This window comes from Poeciliopsis prolifica, unplaced genomic scaffold (genome assembly GCF_027474105.1).
Source record: "Poeciliopsis prolifica strain line A6 unplaced genomic scaffold, Auburn_PproV2 SCAFFOLD016, whole genome shotgun sequence".
NCBI lineage: Eukaryota > Metazoa > Chordata > Actinopteri > Cyprinodontiformes > Poeciliidae > Poeciliopsis > Poeciliopsis prolifica.
This window is the reverse complement of record NW_026562391.1, coordinates 6,359,858-6,380,000: the sequence shown is the minus strand read 5'-3', so window position 1 is coordinate 6,380,000 and position 20,143 is coordinate 6,359,858. Positions and strand designations below refer to the sequence as shown.

The 20,143-nt window shown below is 43.0% G+C and overlaps 2 protein-coding genes across 4 annotated transcripts in view; one reads left to right on the top strand and one right to left on the bottom strand.

Moving 5' to 3' along the window:
- Window positions 1-2,913, top strand: part of bmerb1 (bMERB domain containing 1) — a 20,419-nt gene extending 17,506 nt beyond the window's left edge. Inside the window, exons 4-6 of one of the 2 annotated variants that reach the window (XM_055040830.1) lie at window positions 23-137; window positions 675-757; window positions 847-2,913. In XM_055040830.1, the coding sequence (XP_054896805.1) occupies window positions 23-137; window positions 675-757; window positions 847-965 (317 nt within the window). In that variant the 3' untranslated portion in view covers window positions 966-2,913. The remainder of the gene's footprint in view (window positions 1-22; window positions 138-674; window positions 758-846) is intronic. The other variant, XM_055040829.1, reaches the window with a different exon arrangement.
- Window positions 2,914-3,341: 428 nt separating this feature from the next.
- Window positions 3,342-20,044, bottom strand: LOC129366778 (meiosis regulator and mRNA stability factor 1). 2 transcript variants are annotated; one of them, XM_055040805.1, is made up of 27 exons: window positions 19,916-20,044; window positions 19,184-19,388; window positions 17,232-18,065; window positions 16,649-16,808; window positions 16,282-16,493; window positions 15,810-15,927; window positions 15,533-15,705; window positions 14,214-14,711; window positions 13,022-13,170; window positions 12,504-12,662; window positions 12,222-12,408; window positions 11,956-12,134; window positions 11,337-11,417; window positions 11,005-11,244; window positions 10,034-10,153; window positions 9,779-9,957; window positions 9,457-9,677; window positions 9,229-9,371; window positions 8,990-9,123; window positions 8,419-8,621; window positions 8,094-8,321; window positions 7,237-7,476; window positions 6,885-7,145; window positions 6,698-6,758; window positions 6,472-6,576; window positions 5,748-5,915; window positions 3,342-5,649 (listed from the first exon to the last, which is right to left on the bottom strand). In XM_055040805.1, the coding sequence occupies exons 2-27, from the start codon at window positions 19,328-19,330 to the stop codon at window positions 5,462-5,464; spliced, it is 5,388 nt and encodes a 1,795-aa protein (XP_054896780.1). In that variant the 5' UTR covers window positions 19,331-19,388; window positions 19,916-20,044; the 3' UTR covers window positions 3,342-5,461. The 2 variants fall into 2 exon arrangements, with proteins under 2 accessions (XP_054896780.1, XP_054896781.1); XM_055040806.1 differs by lacking the exon at window positions 14,214-14,711 and having other exon boundaries at window positions 19,916-20,043.
- Window positions 20,045-20,143: the final 99 nt, after the last annotated feature.

The window sequence follows — 20,143 nt, the reverse complement described above, 5'->3', positions numbered from 1 at the left end:
CTTTTTTGTCATTTGCCAAAAGATAAAGAAAAGAACAAGAAACACAAGCAGCGGGAGGAGGAGCTGATCCTAAAGATCCATAAACTGGTGCAGAAAAGGGATTTCCTGGTGGACGACGCCGAGGTGGAGAGATTAAGGTACCACCTGCATGACGGGCCGAGTTAATATCCGGTCCCTTGGTGCAGCTGTGCCTGAGCGTTTCATCCAGACGCGCGATTCAAAGTGAATCTGAATATTATTCACCTTATTATGAATGAAATAACTCATTTTCCATCAATATTAAGGAGCTGTTGAACTTAAAAGAAGCGCTTGTCTTACTGAGATGTTAGTTTTGTCTCATTTGCACTGGAAATAAAACCAAAACGAGACTTGGTAAGATTTGATCTTTTTGCTGTCTGCTATTCGCTTGAGTGACTTCATTCAGAAAAAAAATGTAGTTTTGTAGTGATACTGCTCTCGCTCAACCCACCTCTGGAAAACAAACACAAACAAACAAACAAGAAACTGTCAGAACTAAATGAGTTTGGATTTTCAGACTAATCGATTTAGTCGACAAGGCCAAAGCTTTGAAAAAACAAAACAAAAAAAAAAACACAGAATACAGATTCTGATTGGTCTGGTCAGATAACCACTGATGCCTATTGAGCTGCATTAGAGATGTGATCGTTCCTCAGGGAGAAGGAGGAGGACAAGGAGATGGCCGAGTTCCTCCGGCTGAAGCTCCGGCCCCTGGAGCAGAAACTCAAGGCCCCGGCGAGTGAGTCAGAGCTTCAAAACTCGCCATCAGAGATGGAAACTATGTGCTATACATATGTTATGTGCTTCTGTCCTTTAATTTTATTGCAGATCCTCAAAAGCCCAAGCGACAGACCCCAGAGCCGCCTCCCAACAAACCCTTCATCGCCAGGTCAGGGGCGGCCATCATCAAGGACTGCTGCGGAGTCGCCCAGTGCGCCGTAATGTAACCGACCTCCTCATCGACGGTCGCTTCTCTCATGCCACACGACCCAGTCACTTCCTGTTTCTCGGAGAACCACAGACAGCGGCACTCGCCCTTGAGCCCCTTCAGGAATCAGACCCACTTCCCAGCTGCAGGCGCCGGGGAACTGATCCCTGATCAGGGTTCAAGGTGGGGTGTTTCACAGTGGGAGCGCGTCTACCAGGACTGTACATGAACTAAGCAGGGCTGTAAATAGAGTCTGATGGTTGTATGGTTGATGTATTTATGCAGAGGCAGGTCAGGTCCTTCCTGTATGTCGCATTCCTTTTAAGGCGAGGATGCGTCCGACTGGACGAATAAGGCCCAAAAGCACAATACCCATTGCATCAGTAATTAGCCGGGTTCTCTGACATGAACATAAAGCCTCTCACTGTCATTTAGGAAAACACTTCTCATTCATAAAGCTGCTATTATTTATCCCAGTTTGTGAGTCCAAGTTGTTTGATCCATTAATTGGTTCATCTTTTAAAGGTGGGGCTGCAGTGGATACTTTTGGACATCCAAGTGTTGGGTAAAAATGGATGGAAATAATTAGTCTCATGCTGATTTAAAACACGTTCACCACCGCAAATGCTGCTGCAAACGGTGGATCCAATCAGACTTGATTTCAGTCATTTTGATGAACTTCCAAAGGCACAAGGGCAAAGGTTCTCCAGGCACGCCGAGATCAGGCAGTCGTAAACATTCGTTTGGATTTTGTTACCTAGAGATTATTAGTCATTTCTCTCGTCTTGATGTTGGAAATCTTATTTTCTAACAACACATGTTTTCCTCTCTGATTTTCATGAGACAGTGGAGCCTGTTTTCTATTGACATCTTTCAAACCTCCTTGCCATAGTGTTGCGTTTATCGTGCACGCTTTAGTCCTTTCCCTGGTTTATCAGGTCTGCATCTACAGACCTGCTGCAGGTTCTAAAAATAGTAGAGTGCCCCAGACCACCAGGGTTCACTGTATGGTGCTAGGTTTAGGTCAGATATAGCAGCACGCACCTTTAAAAAGTTTTTATCTTTTCTCAATAGTCTTGGCCATCCTGGGTGCCATTGGAGAGTTTTTGGTTGTGCAGGTTTTCTTGTTTTCTCCTTTTGTGGATAACGGCTCTCAACCGGGTCCCAAAGTCTTAGAAATGGCTCCATAATCCTTACCAGACAGATGTCTGCTTGACTGTTAGGATAAAAAAAAAAATCCTAACAATCTGGCATAGATCAGGTAACGCACACCTTTGATTTCTGATAAACCTGTTTGGTGTCTGGTCAAAGAGGAGAATCCACTGAAATGACAACCAGGCTGATGAGGCTCTCTGGGGTTTTACTTTAAAACAGAGAGGAAAAAACAAAACAAAAAAAACAACAGGTGGAGATTTCTGGCTGACATGAAGTCTGATGTCACTTTTGTTCTTTGACGTTACTCCAAATCATAGTTCAACGCTTGTAATCATTGGTCATGCTTCGTCGCTCTGCAGGGTCGTCTAGACGCCATCAACAACCTGGACATAACAGACAGTACTACCTGACTTGTGGTGATCATGAACCGTCAAAACAAATTGCATCCTTCAAATTTAATCTTGCATTTCTATGACAAAACACCAGGAAAGGGATGAAGCCCTTTTAAATGCCTCTAATAAACTGTGTGTGCTTGAGTGTATTTAGGATTTTAGTGACTCGCGTCAAGAAAACTGTTGATCTCTTATCACTTCTTTCTTCTGATAACTTGGCGTCCTGTAAGTGTAGTGACTTTATAAAAGTTCTTCTGTTAAACAAAAAAAAAAAGAGAAAGAAATCAAACAAATATGTAGAAAATGAGCTGAAAACACTTGTAAATATGTTTCAATAAAGAGCATCTTTCAAGAACAAACCGTGTCATGTTTGCCCTCTGCAACTACAGGAACCTACAATGAAAATGCTATTAAAATGTCAACTTATTTCACTCGACTCAAATTCATAATCAAGCATATTCTGTGGTTAACTTGGATGATTCCGCCTAATAAGACGCCAAAAATGTAGGCGCTTAGAAGTGGCATGTATAAAATTAACTTATAAACAGCTTAGGACCGAAATGTTATGGCATCCCAAAGGTAAGAATTGGCGATACTAATTACCAGCAACAATTGACATCACTTAGTCATACTAAGGTTTAATTACCTTGCAAGTGAACTTTATCCAATATTGTCTAAAGTGAACATTGGGTGTTTTTTTTTAAGCCATAAATCATCAACATAAACTCAAACAATACATCCATCTGCATGACTTTGCAAGTTTAGTCGGTCACTAAACTTCTGGCATCAACTTAATATTCTCATTTATTAAGCTGCACCTGGAACACATGTTCACACACACACACACAACAGATGCTTGTGAATTTTATTAACTGATTCTTTTTGGTCACTTCAACATCATTTGACTGTTGCAACAGTGTTGGTGTGGCAAGGCAGTAAAAACTGTGACTGAAGGGACAGACGACTGCAGACGCAATGAATCACTGAGGTAAACAAAACACTCATGGCAACAGAAAGCTTTAAGGAAACAGTCGAATAAATAAAGTTCCTTAAAATCTTTTGCAGAATAATTGTGAGGGAATTCAACACATGAAGAACTCATTTAGATCCCTTCTCAAACATGTATTTCAGCAACTAAAACTATGCAGAAGTGCATATTCCAACAGGTACAGCAGGTTCTCGGTGATCCAACTGAATCGAGGACTCATTAAAACGGAGTTAGTCGTCACTGTAGTTCAAACTAAAGAAAATAATTATTTGTGGACGTTCACTGATCTGTTCAAATCTGCTTTTGGTCATTAATTTCAAACAATTACTTTGAACTGATGATTCCTTCAGCTGGTCACTGAAACAGTGCAAAAAGAAAGGAGGAACAAGAGTCACTTTTAAAAACTCTGATTTGTGCAAGATAGAGCTTATTAACACCGAGTAGAAAAAAAAAAAAAAACAACAACCCAAAAAAACCTTAAGACTAAACCCAGTGTCTAGAGAAACAAACTTCTTACATGGGCTTTGACCCAATCCCTAAAGGTTTACAGCAAGCAGCAGCTTCGACTTCAGTTACATCCAGTTTGTGCCAAACTTCTCTCTCACACACACACACACACACACACACACACACACACACACACACACACACACACACACACACACACACACACACACACACACACACACACACACACACACACACACACACACACACACACACACACGACATCTGGAGATATTTCGGCAGCCGATGGGCGATACGGAAAAAGGAAAGAAAGAAATCAGAGACCACCGCGCACCTACAAGTTAAAAACTGCTCTGCCTGAGAGGGAGGAACGATGGCAGCCGCGTTTCACCGCCGTGGCGAATACAAGCCATTGTAAAAGCCCGGCAGACCCCGGAGAGCGGCGGAGGGCCCCCTCTGTGAGCGCAGGAGGCCTCTTGGGGCCCCCCACACTCCGAAATCCATCTGCTCCTTCTCCCCTCAAGTTTCCTTTAAAACATAGTCACTGTGCCGCTAAAAATCAAAAACTCAGGCCGTCCTCCAAATACGCCACCTCTGATTCGGGCCCACTAGTGGCAAAGGTTAACTCATCAAACCTTCACGAGGCAGCAGCTGGGCGAGACCGCGGTAGAAAAACCAAGACCGACCTGAAACTAAACGTCTTCTCCTCGTCTGACCCCGTGGTTACACCTTGCATAAACCCAATTATGCACACCTTGCACATTTCACTCCATCGTCTCCAGTGTACACCCTCTCCCCCCCACACACACCCACACACAGAAACGCAGCTTAAGACAAACATTCAGAGCTGCTGGCTGCAGATTACCGGTTTTGTCGTTTAGGATCCACCATCACATTTAGGCCCAAGCTCCTTCATAGATGAACACAGACTCCGCAAACATTTAGAAGGAACTAAAAAACACACTGCAGAGACATTGCAGGGGAGCGTACAGAGGCCAACTACTTTAAAAATCAGAAATTATTGGTCGGGCAGCGACTCTTCAGCTGGATTGCTCATCATAACCAACCAAAGACTAAATCGCCAAAAGGCTGAAACTAGGGTTTTAAAAAGAAAGTTTCTGTTTTTGGCAGGGAGCAAAGAAGGGACCTTGAATGTTTCACTGAGAAATCCTAATGCAGTTTCATAAACTGAAAAACATACAGTGAAAACTAACTCAGTTTTTATAACTCCGAGTTCCTCAACATGTCGACGATGGCGCTCTCTGAGAATCACCTGTTCCTGGGATGAAAACTCGGATACAGAACATCAGTTTGCAAATCAAAGAATTGCAGAAAATCTGCAAAAAACAAGATCAGCGAGGCGAACTTTAATGAAACGTTGTGACGAAAGCTTGCCGAGGAGGAAGTGGAAACGCAACAGCCTGTCGCCATGTCGAAGGGACGGACCCGTTTGGAGCTGGTCAACTCTTCCATCGAGAGTTGCACTGAGGAGTGAGTGAGTGTCGAAGTGGATCAGAGGCCTGATGTGAAGGAGAAGTTGGCAGCCAGTTTAAATCTGCTACGGGAAGCTCTCCTGCCAGGACTGTCCATGGACAAAATGTTCTTCCCTTCAGGGAGCGACGGTGCAGCGACTGAACCTCCGTGCTGCTCCGCCGGATCAGATGGACCATCTGCTGCTGTCGCCGCTACAGATTCCAGCTCTGAGAGTCAGAAGAAAACAAAAAAACAAATGGAAAGCGTGCAGCGTTTGTGTCTTGAAGGACAACAAACGGGTTTAAATTACTGAGCAATATCCAACCTGTTGGCGGCTGCGGAGGTGGCGTTCTCTCGAAATCAATCAGGTCTATTTGCTGCAGGAGAACCGGGTCAGGATGGAGCTGAGGTGACGGCAGGCAGGATGGCACAGGACCACACAACAGGTCAACGGGCGAGGCTAGACGGAGCAACTCTGGATCGGCATCGCATCCTGGAAACCGGAAAAAAATCCCAAACAAACAAAAAAAAAGATTCAAGAGTTGAAGTTTAAGTTAAACATTTCAAGACGGACACAAAAATAAAAATAGCTTCACAGTAGACCGATTTGTCCAAGCTATATTCACATTTTTCTCAATGAATATAGATCTTGATGCGAGATTCACAGTCAATCAATCCACATAAATCAAGTTCAGTAAGGTGACATCTGGAGTCGAGATTCACCCTCTGAACAGAACGATGGCACAGAAAGCCAAAAAATCAGCTGGAATCCAGTAGGAGTAGGAAAACATTTTTGCAGCTATTGATGGAAATAAAAAGGTTTGTCATCACTAAAGTTTTGCAAAAACTTTTAAAAGTCTTATGGCTTACAAACAAACTAAATGTAATGCTTACAATTGCATTTCTAAACTTCTGCATATTCAAGTCAACACGAAGTGGAAGGAACGTCATTTCACCATAAAAATATGATTCGTAACAATGTTTCAAAGAACTTCGGAAGTTTACATGCGACCAGTATTGCATGTGAACATATATGTGACTTGGGTTACCTGGACTCTGTGTTCCTGATGTTGTGCTGCTGGTGGGGCTGTCCCTGGGACTCTCCATGCTTTCTCCCAGCTGTGGGCTGCTGGGCACGGAGGAGCTTGGCTTTGCTACAGCAAACAAATACTCCACATTTAAAGTTTCTGGATCATCTTTCCATCCATCTGAAAATCTTTTTTTCAGCCTGACAAAGATCTAAATACACTCCGTACTCCTGTCAGGTCACCTTACCCTTCATATCGTTCTTTAAAACGATAATCCTCTTATGACCGTGTCCTTTGATCCAGACCACCTGCAAACGCAAGACGGAGTGTTTAATCATCAAAACGAAGAGATTTGAAAAGATTTTGTAGATCTTTTAGGGATTAAATTACAATATTTTTTTAAAAATTGAGAAAAAAAAAAAATCCAGGATGACCTGTGGAATAGCGCTGAGCAGGTCTTCAGCGCTCATGTATCCATAAAAGCGAGGTTCTAGGCTGCAGCCTGTAAACTTGCTGTAGGCCCCGGGGAACTCCGTCAGGAAGATCTGGTTGTAGTGGTAGGTGTGGAGCAGCGCCCGAACGTTACGAGCAAACTGGTAGAGTCTGGTAAGCCTCACCCACTCAACCTCATGGCCGCCGCCGGCGCTTCCGGCGCTGCAATCTTCCTCATCTCCGCCACCTTCTTCAAAGTACAGCTAAGCAAGAAGGAGGAGTTCAGCCGTTAGCTGCCATTTAACCAATCAGAAAAATCGATCACGGTTCTTCAGAGAGAAACCTCATCCCGACCTCTACGAGGTACGGCAGGCTCTTCAGCAGCTCGCTCAGAGACAGAAAGCCGTATTCACAGGGATTGAGCTGGGCCCCGTGAACACTCAGGTAAAGGTGACTCAGCTCCTCCACCTTCAGTCCTTTCGTCACATGATCGTTTTCCTGGGACATGAGCAGGGCCAGCAGCTGAGTGGTCAGCAGCCGCAGAGACTTCCTGTTGATCAGCGTCACTTCCCGACCGTCGGTTCCGTCCACCACCTGAACAAGAGGCACAGAAAGCCATCAGCGCCTCGACGGTAAAAAGGGGGGATATTGGAGTTACATCGACTCTCCAACAAAACTAAAATAACCAACAGATATTATCTCGACTTCTGAAACTTATAGCCAGGATGATATTTTGCAAAAGTAATAAATTGGTATATTTTAGCAGTAGGTACAAGTTTCCACCTTGTTCAGGGGCTTCAGGGGAAACTGATGTAGCCAAACAGGGCCGCAAAACCAAAGTGGAAGAAAGAAAAAAAAAGCATTTTGTTGGAAAAGGGAAAAAATATACCAAAATATTTTTATTTTTGTAGTTTTTATTTAAAAGTGGTACAGCTTATTTGTTCTCTAGTGAGCTTCTGAGGTATTATTAGGAGTTGCTTTACTTTCTACTGGTCTGAGAATCTCATTACTTTACTATAAACTTAACTCAATATAACAACCGTCTACACCAAGAAAGTGAACCATCACTAATGTTCACTAATTGTTAAGCAGTAATTATCTTCCTGATAACTTCTTTAGATAGTCGTTTCTGTGGTAGAAAGAGACTGAACCAATTTACATTCCCATTTTTTATATTATACATTTCAGAACAAATGTCTTCTGTTTTTTACCTTGACAACATGGCAGAGTTTGGCCAGCAGAGCAGGCAGCGTAGCCGCGTCGTAGTCCTGCAGACGGAGCCCATAACCGAAGGCCTTGCTGTACTCTATGGGCAGCTGGCTGACAGAAAGGCTGAAGTTCTTCTGAGTCCGTAGAAGCTTGACCAGCTGGGCTGCCAGAGCCTTGATGCGCTCCACCTCGGTTAGAGTCAGCACCTTCTCCTCCCCACATTCCAAAACCTGATGAGATGGAAACGTTCAACAGGTCAGAAACCAACCGCGGCGCCCGGGGCGACGGAAGGCGACGTGAAGTCCGGAGCGGCGTGCCGGGCCGTACCGTCAGAATGTCTGGGATTGCCTCGAAGAGCTCCATGAGCTTGGTGAATCCGTAGTGGCTGAGCTTGCACTGCCGGCCGAAGTGGTGGTGGTAGGTGGGGATGAACTTGCTGAACGGCATCCGGCAGTGTGGCTGATGCCGGAGAAGGTCCACCACCTCCTTCGCAAACTGCTTGGTTCGCTCCATTTCCTCCTTGGTCCGCTCTGGCGAGTAGAAACGGGTTTCCAAAATAAAAGCAACCGTTTGACTCGGTGGAAGAAAAATGGTTGTCAATTTCTTTTGTTAAGCAAGTAATTCAGTTTCATTTACAGAGCACCTATTACATAGCGAGGACCGTCAGGTTCTAGATTAGATTCTCCACAGCCTTCGCTTCACAATTACCACTGGTTCCATCACATTAAACTCCACTGAAACACGACGACGGACCCCATATGGTTTAAGATTTTCAAAATCTGACTGCATAGAATTGGATAATTCTCTATAACAAACGTCGCCAAAACCAACCAAAAACCTCTTAAAGCGAGACGTTTTTATCCAGACTCCATCAGCGTTTAGTCAGCTCCAGACCCACCTCTCTTGGGAACAGAGATGACCGTGTCGGTGGCCTGGTTAGTGATGGTGATGGTTGTGTCTGGGATCTCAGCCAGCAGGTCCATCAAGTCACACGCGCCGTAGTCTGTGACTCTCCAGTCTCTCGAGAAACACCTGCAACAAAGAGTACAAGATCTGAAACACCAGCGATTCAAACTCTTTTTCATGAATCAAATTTAAAAAAAGACTTAAAGCGCAGTCGCTGCCATGCTTACTGACCAATGGTATGCCTGCATGAAGTCCTTGAGTGCCACTTGTTTGCTAGCTTGAAACTTGAGCAGCTTAAGAAGGTCTTGTGTGAAACGCTTCACTTGAGCTCGGTGGGTGAGGGTCAGTAAACGTTTGGTGCCCATTCCAACTATCTGTCGGTAAAAATAGAAACAAAAATATGAAACAAATAAATCTCATTTATGGGAACGTAAATGGAACGGCTTTTCTTTAGAGGACCTGGAGGACATGTGGGACGGCTTCCAGAAGCTCCAGCAGCTTGGAGAAACCGTAGTCAGAGACTCGGCATTGCTTGGCAAAGTGATGGTGGTATGAAGGTATGAATTTGCTGATTGGCAGGAGGCAAGATGGCTGACTCTTCAACAGGTCAATGATCTCTCTGCTAAACTGGATGAGCTGGGGATTGCCAACCGGACTCTTGCAACGCTGAAACCAGGAATCTGCAAAAAAAAAAACAACACACACAAAATATTAAAATTCAGATACTTGTGAGAGTTGTGAAGGTTAGAGACATAATTTGCATATTTGTGTCTATTCCTACCAGAGTTTTGTCCAGGTGGTTTGTTGTGGACCCACTTGATGACTTTGAACCCGTTCTGCGCCGTGACGACGGCGATGCTGGGAACGCAGGTAATGAGATGCTCCAGAGGAACACCGTCCTCCAGAGTCTCATTGCCAACTTGCAGAGGGCTAAAAGCTGCTGCATAGCAGTCTGGAAAGCTAAGATTAAACATCGCTCATTTCAAATGTGCCCACACGCAAGTTTCGTAAACGTTACGCAGAACTGTGGCGTTACCTCAGCAGTGGAAGAGTGCCGTCATGCGTCTGTAAAAGACTGTGGACTTCAGTGGACAAAATACTCAGCGACATCACGACGAAGGGGATTTTATAGGATTCAGGGTCAAAGTCTGCCTCGCTGTTAAAATAAATAAATAAAAATTAGTACACATTCATATTTTTATCTTAGTCATAAGTACAAAAGGACCATGACCAGTTTTCAACCATTGGAATTCAGTTTTTAGGTTGGAGCAGAGTGTCAAAAAATAATGTTGATATTGAGACTTCAGTTCTGATGATGAAACTGAAGTCTCAATATTCAAGATTGTCCAACTGTTGACCGTAGCATGTTTTAAATGTTTGCACTAAAATATTCACACTTCTAATTTCCTAATGGTTTGAAGGAATGTTAGGCATTTTCCATATGTAGCTGAAAAATTATGTTGCTGAAATATTTGTTGAGTGATCATTTATTCAGTTTTACCCCTTAAAATCAAGGGTTATTATTAGACATGTCTAAAGATTTTGTTCGGAGCATTTTACAGCACCTGCAGAATACAATTATTGTTCAGGAAGAAGAGGCTCATTGGGGAAGATTTAAAATGACAACCTGTTCGTTTTTATATTTTCAACTGATTTCATTTAGGATATGTAGGATTCCTGATTAATTAAAAAAAAATTTAATAAAGTTGTTTAAAAGCTCAGAAATTAAAGCAAGTCTGTGTGCTACAAAATACCCTGGTTGCATAGAAAATAAGTTCTCAGGGTATAATAAAAATCACTAAAATTATACAAGTCCTGAAAATCATTCCTCATATTTTAGTGAATTCTGTTGATAAAAAGTAGAAAGTTTTAGTTAATTAAAACTGAAAATTGGTAAACTACTAAAACTACACTGAAAAACTCTGATCGAGAAAATAAATAGAAAAAATTAAGGAGTTCATAGGATGTGAATACTTTTGCAAGGCACTGTTTGCATATGTGTTTTACCTGAAGTCCTGCTTAATGTAATGCTGTCTGCAAACAGGCTCGTGGTACTCGAGTTCCTCAAACACAACAGGACTCCCGCTTGCAGAGGACGAACCCTCCTGTGACTGGGACGATCCCAGCGGACTCTGACGGATCTGGATGCTGGGCAGGAGACACACCAGCCTGGAGCCGCCTTGTTCCCGAACCGAGAGCACGTCCGATAACTTGTACAGCTCGCCAATGGCGAGTTTATGCAAGTATCTGAAAAGGAGACCATGATAAATGTGTTACTTTACAGCTTAGACGTTTAGTAAATACTAAAGTGAAAGCAATGGGTTGAAACGGGTACTGACTTCTTCTCATAGATCTCAGCTAGCTTGAACAGAGGCAGGCAATTAGCAGGAGCATCCTGGAGAATGCAAATTATCTCAGTGCTGTAAAATAGCAGAAGAAAAATTACTTCAGGATTTTGTTTATTTTTAACCTTTCCATACAAAAACCAAGGAAGAAAAAAACACCATGCTGAAAAAATTCATTATTTAAATTCCTGTCAATGGTAATAACAAAAGGTGGACCAAGAATGTAGGTGGAAGCAGAAGCTTTTTATACCTTCACTTTTGTTGATACATTAAAAATAATTAAAAAGGAAAAAAAAACAGAAGGATCCTTCCTGTATATTTTTCTGAAACATCTCCAAGGAATTTGAGGCGAGTCTGTTTTTTTTTTTGTCTATCATCATAATCAAACCTTTGTATTTGATTAGCAAAAGTGATTTTTATCCTGTTACTTAAAGAGTAAAAGACAGTTTGTCCTGACCTTTAGTAATTAAAATAAATATTTCTGAGTTAATTTCTTAAATAATAGTTAGCTTCTTTAATTTAAAGCCACTTCATGGAAGAAATTTATTGTGGGGTTTGTATGCTAGGGGTTAATTTAAGACAAAAAGTTTGTCAAATTACTAACTAACTGTACCTGAGCAAAGAAAGAGATTTGTTGTTGCCACCGGTAATGAGAGACACCTGGATGCGTTTACTTCCAATCTTGTAGCGATGCAGGCCGCTGACGGCACTGACGGCTTGCTGCAGCAACGACATCTGAACTGTGGCCTTCAGCTGGTAATCCGTGTGCGGGCTCAGATCCACAGCTTTCACCTAGACAAAACAAAAAAGGAAACGCAGAAATGTTCGACTCCCTGAGTGACGCGTCATACCTTTCCATACTCTAGGTGTAAGCTTTGCCTGGCCATAGCGGGAGAAGGTGTCATGCAGCATCTGCTGCAGATCTTTGCGGGACATCCTGTAGTCAAGGTTGGCGACCTGAAGCTCCGCCCCCTCTGAGAAAGGCTCAGACGGACCTTCAGAGAAAGAGTTGCGAGCGGTCGTGAGCAGAGGAGAGGAGTGGCTGGACAGGCAGGGGGATCCACTCCTTTTTATTGAAAGAGGAGATGTTTGTTAATCTAAAAATAATCAGTTGTAGTTATAAAACAGTGCTGATGGATGATGTTCACGCAGCATTCGTACCGGGAGGACCAGGACCCATGAGACGGGACGAGGGGGCTGAAACTCCTGTTCAGATTCAACTTGCTGAAGGCTGAGGGTGTGCTGATCTTGAACTCGTCCGAGCTCTGGTCCCGCTGTGCTGCTGGTGATCCGGTTACGCTTCGGGGACTGGAGCCCTCTCTTTCACACAGACAGAGGGGAGGGGCCGGTTAGGCTGGGAACAACACTGCACAGACGCCATCAACTCAGCAAACGGTTTTGTGGTCAAAACTGGTTAAAATACTATACAGTTCCTGTGAAGATAGTCACACCGTTCAAACATCTTCACAATACAATCTTCACCGATCCATTTCACTGGAAATTTATGAGTGGAAAAAAAAAAAACCATCACGTTATTTTTTACAGCACACAGTAGTCCAAAATATTAAGCTTTGGTCAACCAGTATTCTTTGTTTATAATTCCCATTGGCTTGAAGAGTATCATAGAAATTCAATAAAACCAAATTGTCCCCCATGTGCACATGTATCTATGTGTGTACCTCTTCTTGTGCGTCGAATCCCCTGACAGGCCGGTCTTTGCCTGCTCTTCCAGGGCTGCCGTCTCTTTTCTCTGTGGTGATAAGGACGCAGCACGCCCCCCGCCCAAGTGGGGCAGGCCCACCCTGGACTTTGCATCCATGTTAGTCTCCTAAATTAAAAAACAGTGCAAGATTGCGTTTCAGAAAGGTGTAATAAGGAAAGACATTAGAGACATCTGCAAGGCTGCATGCAAAAAAAGCTGAAGAAAAATCAGACATGAACCAACTCATTAAGGTGAATCTAGCAATGTGCAATTAAGATCAACAAAACAAATGAATCAAGAACAGATTTTAAATTATTTTGGACAATAAATTGTCTCAATAATTGTTGCAATAAGTAAGAAAACTGTTTTGAGACAAATCTTGAGCTAAATGCTGATGATGGCATAAAAATGCAAGATTAATAAACTTTAATTTTGTAAAGAACACGTCACACATGAACTGGAAGATATTTGAAATATCCTAAATAAAACACAACAACCAAATGACTTAAGCAGAAATAAAAACCAAAACAAAATGGCTTTTGAGACATCTACATAAAATTTCTGTATAAAAAAATATCAGAATGGAAATGACCAAGGTAATTTCAATTTATCATGCGATTATTGTGACAGGGGTAGCTAAGATAAACTTTTGATTCAAATGTCAAAGTTCAACTCTAAATGTTTGAATTTTACATCTCTAGTTTCGACCGTAATGGATTGGTTTTGATCAGTCGCATTGGCTTAATTGAAGGCAAAGAAAAAAAGTGTAAAAGTAAAAAGCATAAATCTTTTCTGTAAGAATGGAAAACATAAACAAAAAAATTGGTTAAAACTGACTAAAGAAACAGGCTAGTAGAAATATGGCTTCACAACACAAAAACACACACAACACAAAAAACAAGCACAAAAGCTATGAGGCAACTCATCTATTAATATGACTTGATAAATGAACATGCAGGGCAGTCGGGAGAGAGCAAAAGCATGCACCAGCACAAATACTGCATGCCATTTGCTAGTAGCGGCAGACAAACGAAGGCGAGCAGGGTGTTAGTTAAAGCAGCAATCAGGAGAGCTTTGAGGCAGGACAAGCTACTGCCATTTGACGGCAGCCCAGACAAGGACAGAGTGCAGCGGGAGGGAGGCAGGAGGGCGTGGAGGAGTCTGCTGACCTGATGCGGTTTGGTTGGAGCGCCGCCCGGAGGCCCACTGGACCCCCTCCTGGGGCTGTAGGGCCTCTCGGGCACTAGGGCAGAGGTGGGGAAGGGGCGGGTGGCTCGCCGGGGCCTCCTGGGTGATCTGGGCTTCTCCAGGGGGAGAAAGGAGGAGGAGGAGGAGGAAGAAATGGTGGGGAAAGGTGCGAGCACAGACACCTTGGTTTGGAGGGGTCTGGCCTGAAGTGGAGCCTCAGGACTGACTGCGTCTCTGGGCCTTGGCGTGAAAGAGAGGCTGATTCTGTAGCCAAACACATCCTCGTTCTCCATTCGTTTGCGGGCGCGTGCGGCCACCTCGGGGCTGCTGAAGCGGAGGACCGCAGCACCCGGGGACAAACTCTGCACTTTGCCCCCACAGTTGTCTGACAGGCGCCGAAGCCTGAGCCTCACGGCGTTCTGCAGGGTCTTGTCACTGATGACGGGGAGGTTGTGCACATAGAGGAGGCTGAAACTGGGCTGAGAGAGGGGAGGAAGAGACATTGTGCCCGTCTGGTCTGCATCAAACTTAAGATACAAAACTGAAGCCGTGTTTGTTTTAAAAGAAATTAGGGTAGCCTTAAAGACATTTACTGGAGCCGAGTGATAGTTTTCCATTAATTTCAACACTGAAAAAAAAGGGGGAAAAAAAGAAGTGCAGCTCAAAAACACAAAAGGCTCTAAAACTGAACTTATTTTTACAATGTCTGTCAGAAGTATCCATACCTCTAATTCCAAATGTCTTAAACTACCCTGATGTCGGTGGATGAGCTCCATTCGGTCTGTGTGAGGTTGAGATGTGCAAAATCACAATGAAATGCCTTCAAGTTTATGGTACAAACAAGCTTCAGGTGTGTTTAAATGCTTTTTCAGACACTCTATTAAGACTTTAATTTGTGTTGAATGTCTAAGATATTAAGCTACTAAAAAATGACAACCTTTAAAACAGCAAGTTTCAAGGGCTAAAAACAGTGTATGTATGGACTTGCCTAACTTGTAAGGTGGTAATCATGTGATTTGATAAGCAAGTATATCAATGCTTGCTTATCAAGCATTAATATGCTTATCAAGCATTAATATGCTTGAAAAGCATGTCAATGAGGGCAAAGAAACAGGATTGCATCCCATCTTTTAATCCCGTAGGCTATTAATCCTGCCTTTTTAAAAAGGTGCTGATGTAGTCAATATGCACATTGACCAACGATCATATTTTTCTTTCTTAAATATGGACAATACCAACTTACCTCAGATACAGCTTTAAAAAGGTGTTTCAGGCTTTAGTGGAGGATTCCGAGTCTTACCTGTGATTTGACCGGCATGCGTTGTGGCAAATCCGCTGTGATTTCCTGAAAGGGAACATGGCGGTGGGCGTGCTGCAGCAGAGTCGAAGACGTGTGGTTGCCGTGGATCAGAATCACCTGGAAGCCGTGGCGGTGACGCAGGTCACTCAGCTCGCTGGCGAAATTCACATCCGCTGGCAGCAAAGAGAGGAAACGATTGTTTTTAATCAAAAGATCTCCCTGAAAGATGACCTTTTTCAGTGGATTCAGGTGATCGTGGGTAAACAAGGCGACTCACAGGACACCAGAATGACAGTTCCAGGTGCAGCATGGGTATCAGCAAATCGCCTCAGGCTCTGGCGAAGTTTGTCGTCGGCAGCGTTCTTTGCTGTGGCGTTGATGTGAGCGACAGTGACCTGATGAAAAGCAAAACAAAATATAAAAGGGTCGTTAAACAACAAACGCATCAGAGAAATCAAGTTGACAACTATTAGTCCTGAATGCCACTAATCTAGCTTTTAAATAAATAATAACACTGGTTATCGTTCATAAGAAACAGGGTAGCTAGTTAGACTGGATGGAAGACGAATGGAGGTAAAAATCCAGGTCAGTGCAGGAGGAAAACTTGTTATTGGCACTTTGTGTCCATGAGGTAAATCCCAATAACGTTGCTTTAGGTTTGTGGTTATAATTGACTTGTAAAGTTGATTATAACTTTACAAGTCTTGAGGAAACCAGAGTATGCGAACAACTGTAATCCTCGCAGATACCTGGCAGTTGTTGAGCTCTTGGATGACCGCTTTACTCTCCTTGCTGATATCGCAGACACAGATGAACTCGGCTTCGCGATGTCCCTGGAAGAACCTGCTGCGAATCCGTTGCACCATGGCTTCAGCAGAGCGGCCACTGGGCACGTTGCAGTTTTCAATGTCCCAGAAGACGCCAACGGGAGGGATGTTCTCAGGACCACTATTCTCTGAACCTAAAAGAAAAAAATAAAAGCTGCAATTTGAACATTTCAACAGCGAAGCTTAGAAATTCAACATGTCAACTACATATTCTGAAAGCTAGTCTCCAATAAAAAAAAAGAAAGAATCAGAACTCATAATTGCATATTACATTGTCACGTTTGTATACCGTATTTATAGCCAACCATGCCATGGTTTAGGGGCGGCATTAGCATTAGGCCATCAGAAGACGTGCCACAGCCGTTACAAATGGGAACAGGGATGGAAGCAGTAAGGGATGCAGGAACGTCAGGCCACACTTTGGGCTCTGAAGTCAGAGCAGTCTTTGGCTGCAAATCAAGGAAAAACGAATAATCAGAAAACTAAACTATGGATGAACAAAAAAACTAAACAAAACAAAAAAAAACAACATCAGAGGTCTCAAATCATTTCATTCATCAGAGTTCAGATTTTCTCATATTCGTGGCAAGTCTATCGAGGTTTTTATACCATTAATTCTCACAATAAACAATAAGGAAGAATTTTGTAGCCTGCACCAAGACCCCATTGCACAAATCACTAAAAGTATTACTGAAGCCACTTTTTGAAAAGATTCATTGTCATTTCTGTTTTTATATAAAAAAAAAAGGATTAATTTTTTTTTTTTAATTAAAATCAGATGAGATTTTATTTTTAAGCCATGTCACCCAGCCCTACTTCATGGTATCAAATTCCAAGAAAACCAAAACGATAAAATCGTGAACTGAACCAACCTTCAATAAGCACTCCTGACAGAAATGTCCCCCATTGCGACATACAGCGTGTTTTACATTCTGGAGCATAGGATTAGAGCAGAAGTGTGCTGAGGTGGTTGAAGTGGTAACAGTCGTGCTGCCTGAGAGATCACCGAGTGTTGTTCTTAGGGAGCTGGTTCTGGTCGATGTGCTGCAGTCCACGCCACACGTGTAAAAGCCAGAGGAAACCAGGCAGGAGCCTTGCACAGGAGCAGGTGGAGAGGAGGACAGAGGTGAAGCAGAGGGAAACGAGCTGGGCTGACTGTGTGGGAGAGGCAAAGCTGAGCATGGCGGAAGAAGTCCTGAGCAGCAGGGGAAGTAAGGGTGAAAGGAATGAGGCTGAGAGGTAGCCATGGAAGAGGGCAACTGAGGTTTGCAATCCAGAGTGAGCAAAGGATCAGACGCCTCACTTCCCCCTCCATGGCTCAGGTTGTTACAGCGATAAGTAGACCGGGCTACAGAGCTGTGCTCCAATCTACAGCTGGTTGGTGCTGCCTGAGGATTACTGCCACCAACAAAACCTGTGCCGCCCAACAAGCCATAGCCTTCTGTGCTGCAGTAGTCACAGCGGGTGCAAATGCTTACTTTGGGGCTCGCCCCTTCTTGTTGCGGTTTTGATGGCGAATGTCGCTGGGGAGAGTCTGGTGTTAGCTGCAGAGAGGGTGGCAAGCAGGCAGGAGGCAAAGGGAGAGGTGGCAAAGGAAAGGGCTGGGATAGTTGGGATGTGGAAGGACAATGAGGAAGAGGAGGAGGCGGTGGCGGGGGGACATCCTTCAGGTCCAGCACAGCCTTTCGGTTGTCCATGTAAATGTTCTGAAATATTAAAACCAAAATGCAGAGATTTCAAGGACATTTTTTTTTATTTTTAATTCAATAAAAAAGAAAAAGAGAACTGTCTAAATTAATAAAATAGGAACTTTTACTTGCATCATTTTCATGCATTTGGATTATGTGTCGCCTGAACAGATCTGAGAACAATAATAATAATGCTAATAACAGACACATTTTGTTAATAATGTACCTGCTGAAAACAAATAGAGACACTACTTTGATTCTGAACGAGACCTAGTTTAGGTAGTGTAGGACCAGTAGTGCACTAGTAATGCACATCAAACATGTTTTTCTAAGTAAGCAACCTGTTGAGAAGTAAAATTAAAACTGAAATGTTGCCTTGATACGAGTTTTGTTCAGACTGGCTGATCTAGTCTCTGCTACACCTTTACAAAAATTTAAGGTTCTAAATAAAAAAGTTTTAATGGAGTAACTGCTCTTAATAAAATTCCTCATTAACATTGATTTGTTTTAATGGCTAGGGTTAGGGTTAAATAGCCCAATACAAGTTATGGGCTATTTAAATTATAACTTGCATTGCTTTATTTTTAAGCCTTTTTTAGATTTGGGATGTCCTGAGTGACTGAGAACCAACAAGTAGATAGAAATGAATATCTGGGGAGTATCGTAACTTAAATGTAACATTTAAAGCACCATGGGTTTACAAAGAAAAATATTCTGATTTTATTTTGTGGTTTTAAAGGCTCTACATTGAAGACGGTGAGAAATAAAACCATAGCTTTTATTTTCCTATCCGTTTTCGGCTCCCACACACAGAGACGGGTCCACTTGCTCAGCCTCTCCCTCCCGTTTCAAGGTTAAGAGTGAAAAATGAATGAGATGTTTGTTACCTTTGACAAAAAAGCTTAAGTGTATGAAAGCAGTGGAGCAGGTTTGCTAATGAGGCAGCTTATCATGATTCAGCCAAAGTTATGAAACAACAAACTGCTGTCTAATTTTTATTGTCAATGTGTTTCTTCTTATTGAGCAGTGAAAGTAAATAAAAGACGTTGTATGTCTTTTGCTTTAAGTATTTACTTACGGGAGGGTTTTATTTGTCTCACTATAATACGTTTTTGTGTAAAGGTGAATATGCTTACATCTTTCCTTTTTTGATGAAGGGAAGTCGTCTCATTTGAGGAGAAGCCGTTCTTATGTTTCCATAGGTGGCTGGAGACATCGGGGGGAAATGGCCATGGGACGGTTCTAGAGCCGCTCGTGGAGCTCTCCTTCCTTACGCCATCCATCAGACAAACACCGAGGGCCTTTCACCATGCTTCCGTCCCTCTTCTCTCTCATGCTTCCCTATTCAGAGTAAATGAAACTGAAGTTCCCAAGAGCAATTCTGCTACAAAGTCAGGACACTGCAGTTCAAAGTGACTCGTTTACGATGACAGCATATGTGGTTAAAGTGCAACAAGATTTCTTATCGTCAGCTTAAAGACCTTTGGGGAGAGGAGGCCGGGATATTGCTGTCGACAATGCTGGTTTAATCAAATGCACCTTGTTTTTTAACAGAAGGGAGCCACCAAAACAACCTGACCTGACATCAGGTTAGCTCCAAGCTAGCAAACTTTGTGGTCGGCTAGGTCGACGGTTTTTGTCGTCGTTTCTATGCGTCTAGACAAAGCAATAAAGATGGTTAACGTCGAAGAAACTATAATAAGTCCTTAAACTTAGCCGCATGTAGCTGTTTTTGCTAACGGCAGTGCGACAGTCTCACACTAACCTAAACATTCATAAATAGAGTTGTCACTCAGCTACATTTAAAACGAAGTTAACATTTTTGAAATGTCAAAGATTTGTCTGCCGTTCATGTCTCAACTATTTACCTGCGAAAGTTTAGCCTCTCACATCCTCCTGAAACAACCGTTCACCCGTGTTTGACTCCCCGGGAAACTTGCACCTTTTTGTAACCGAGGGCTGCCAAAAATCGGATTCAACAGTCGTAAATAATGTTGCTTTTGATGAGGACTTGCGACCGTACCGTGCAATTGGCGGCAGTACACACAAAAAGAGATTGAACAGATATTATTGAGCTAGAGCAGATATTACGTAAA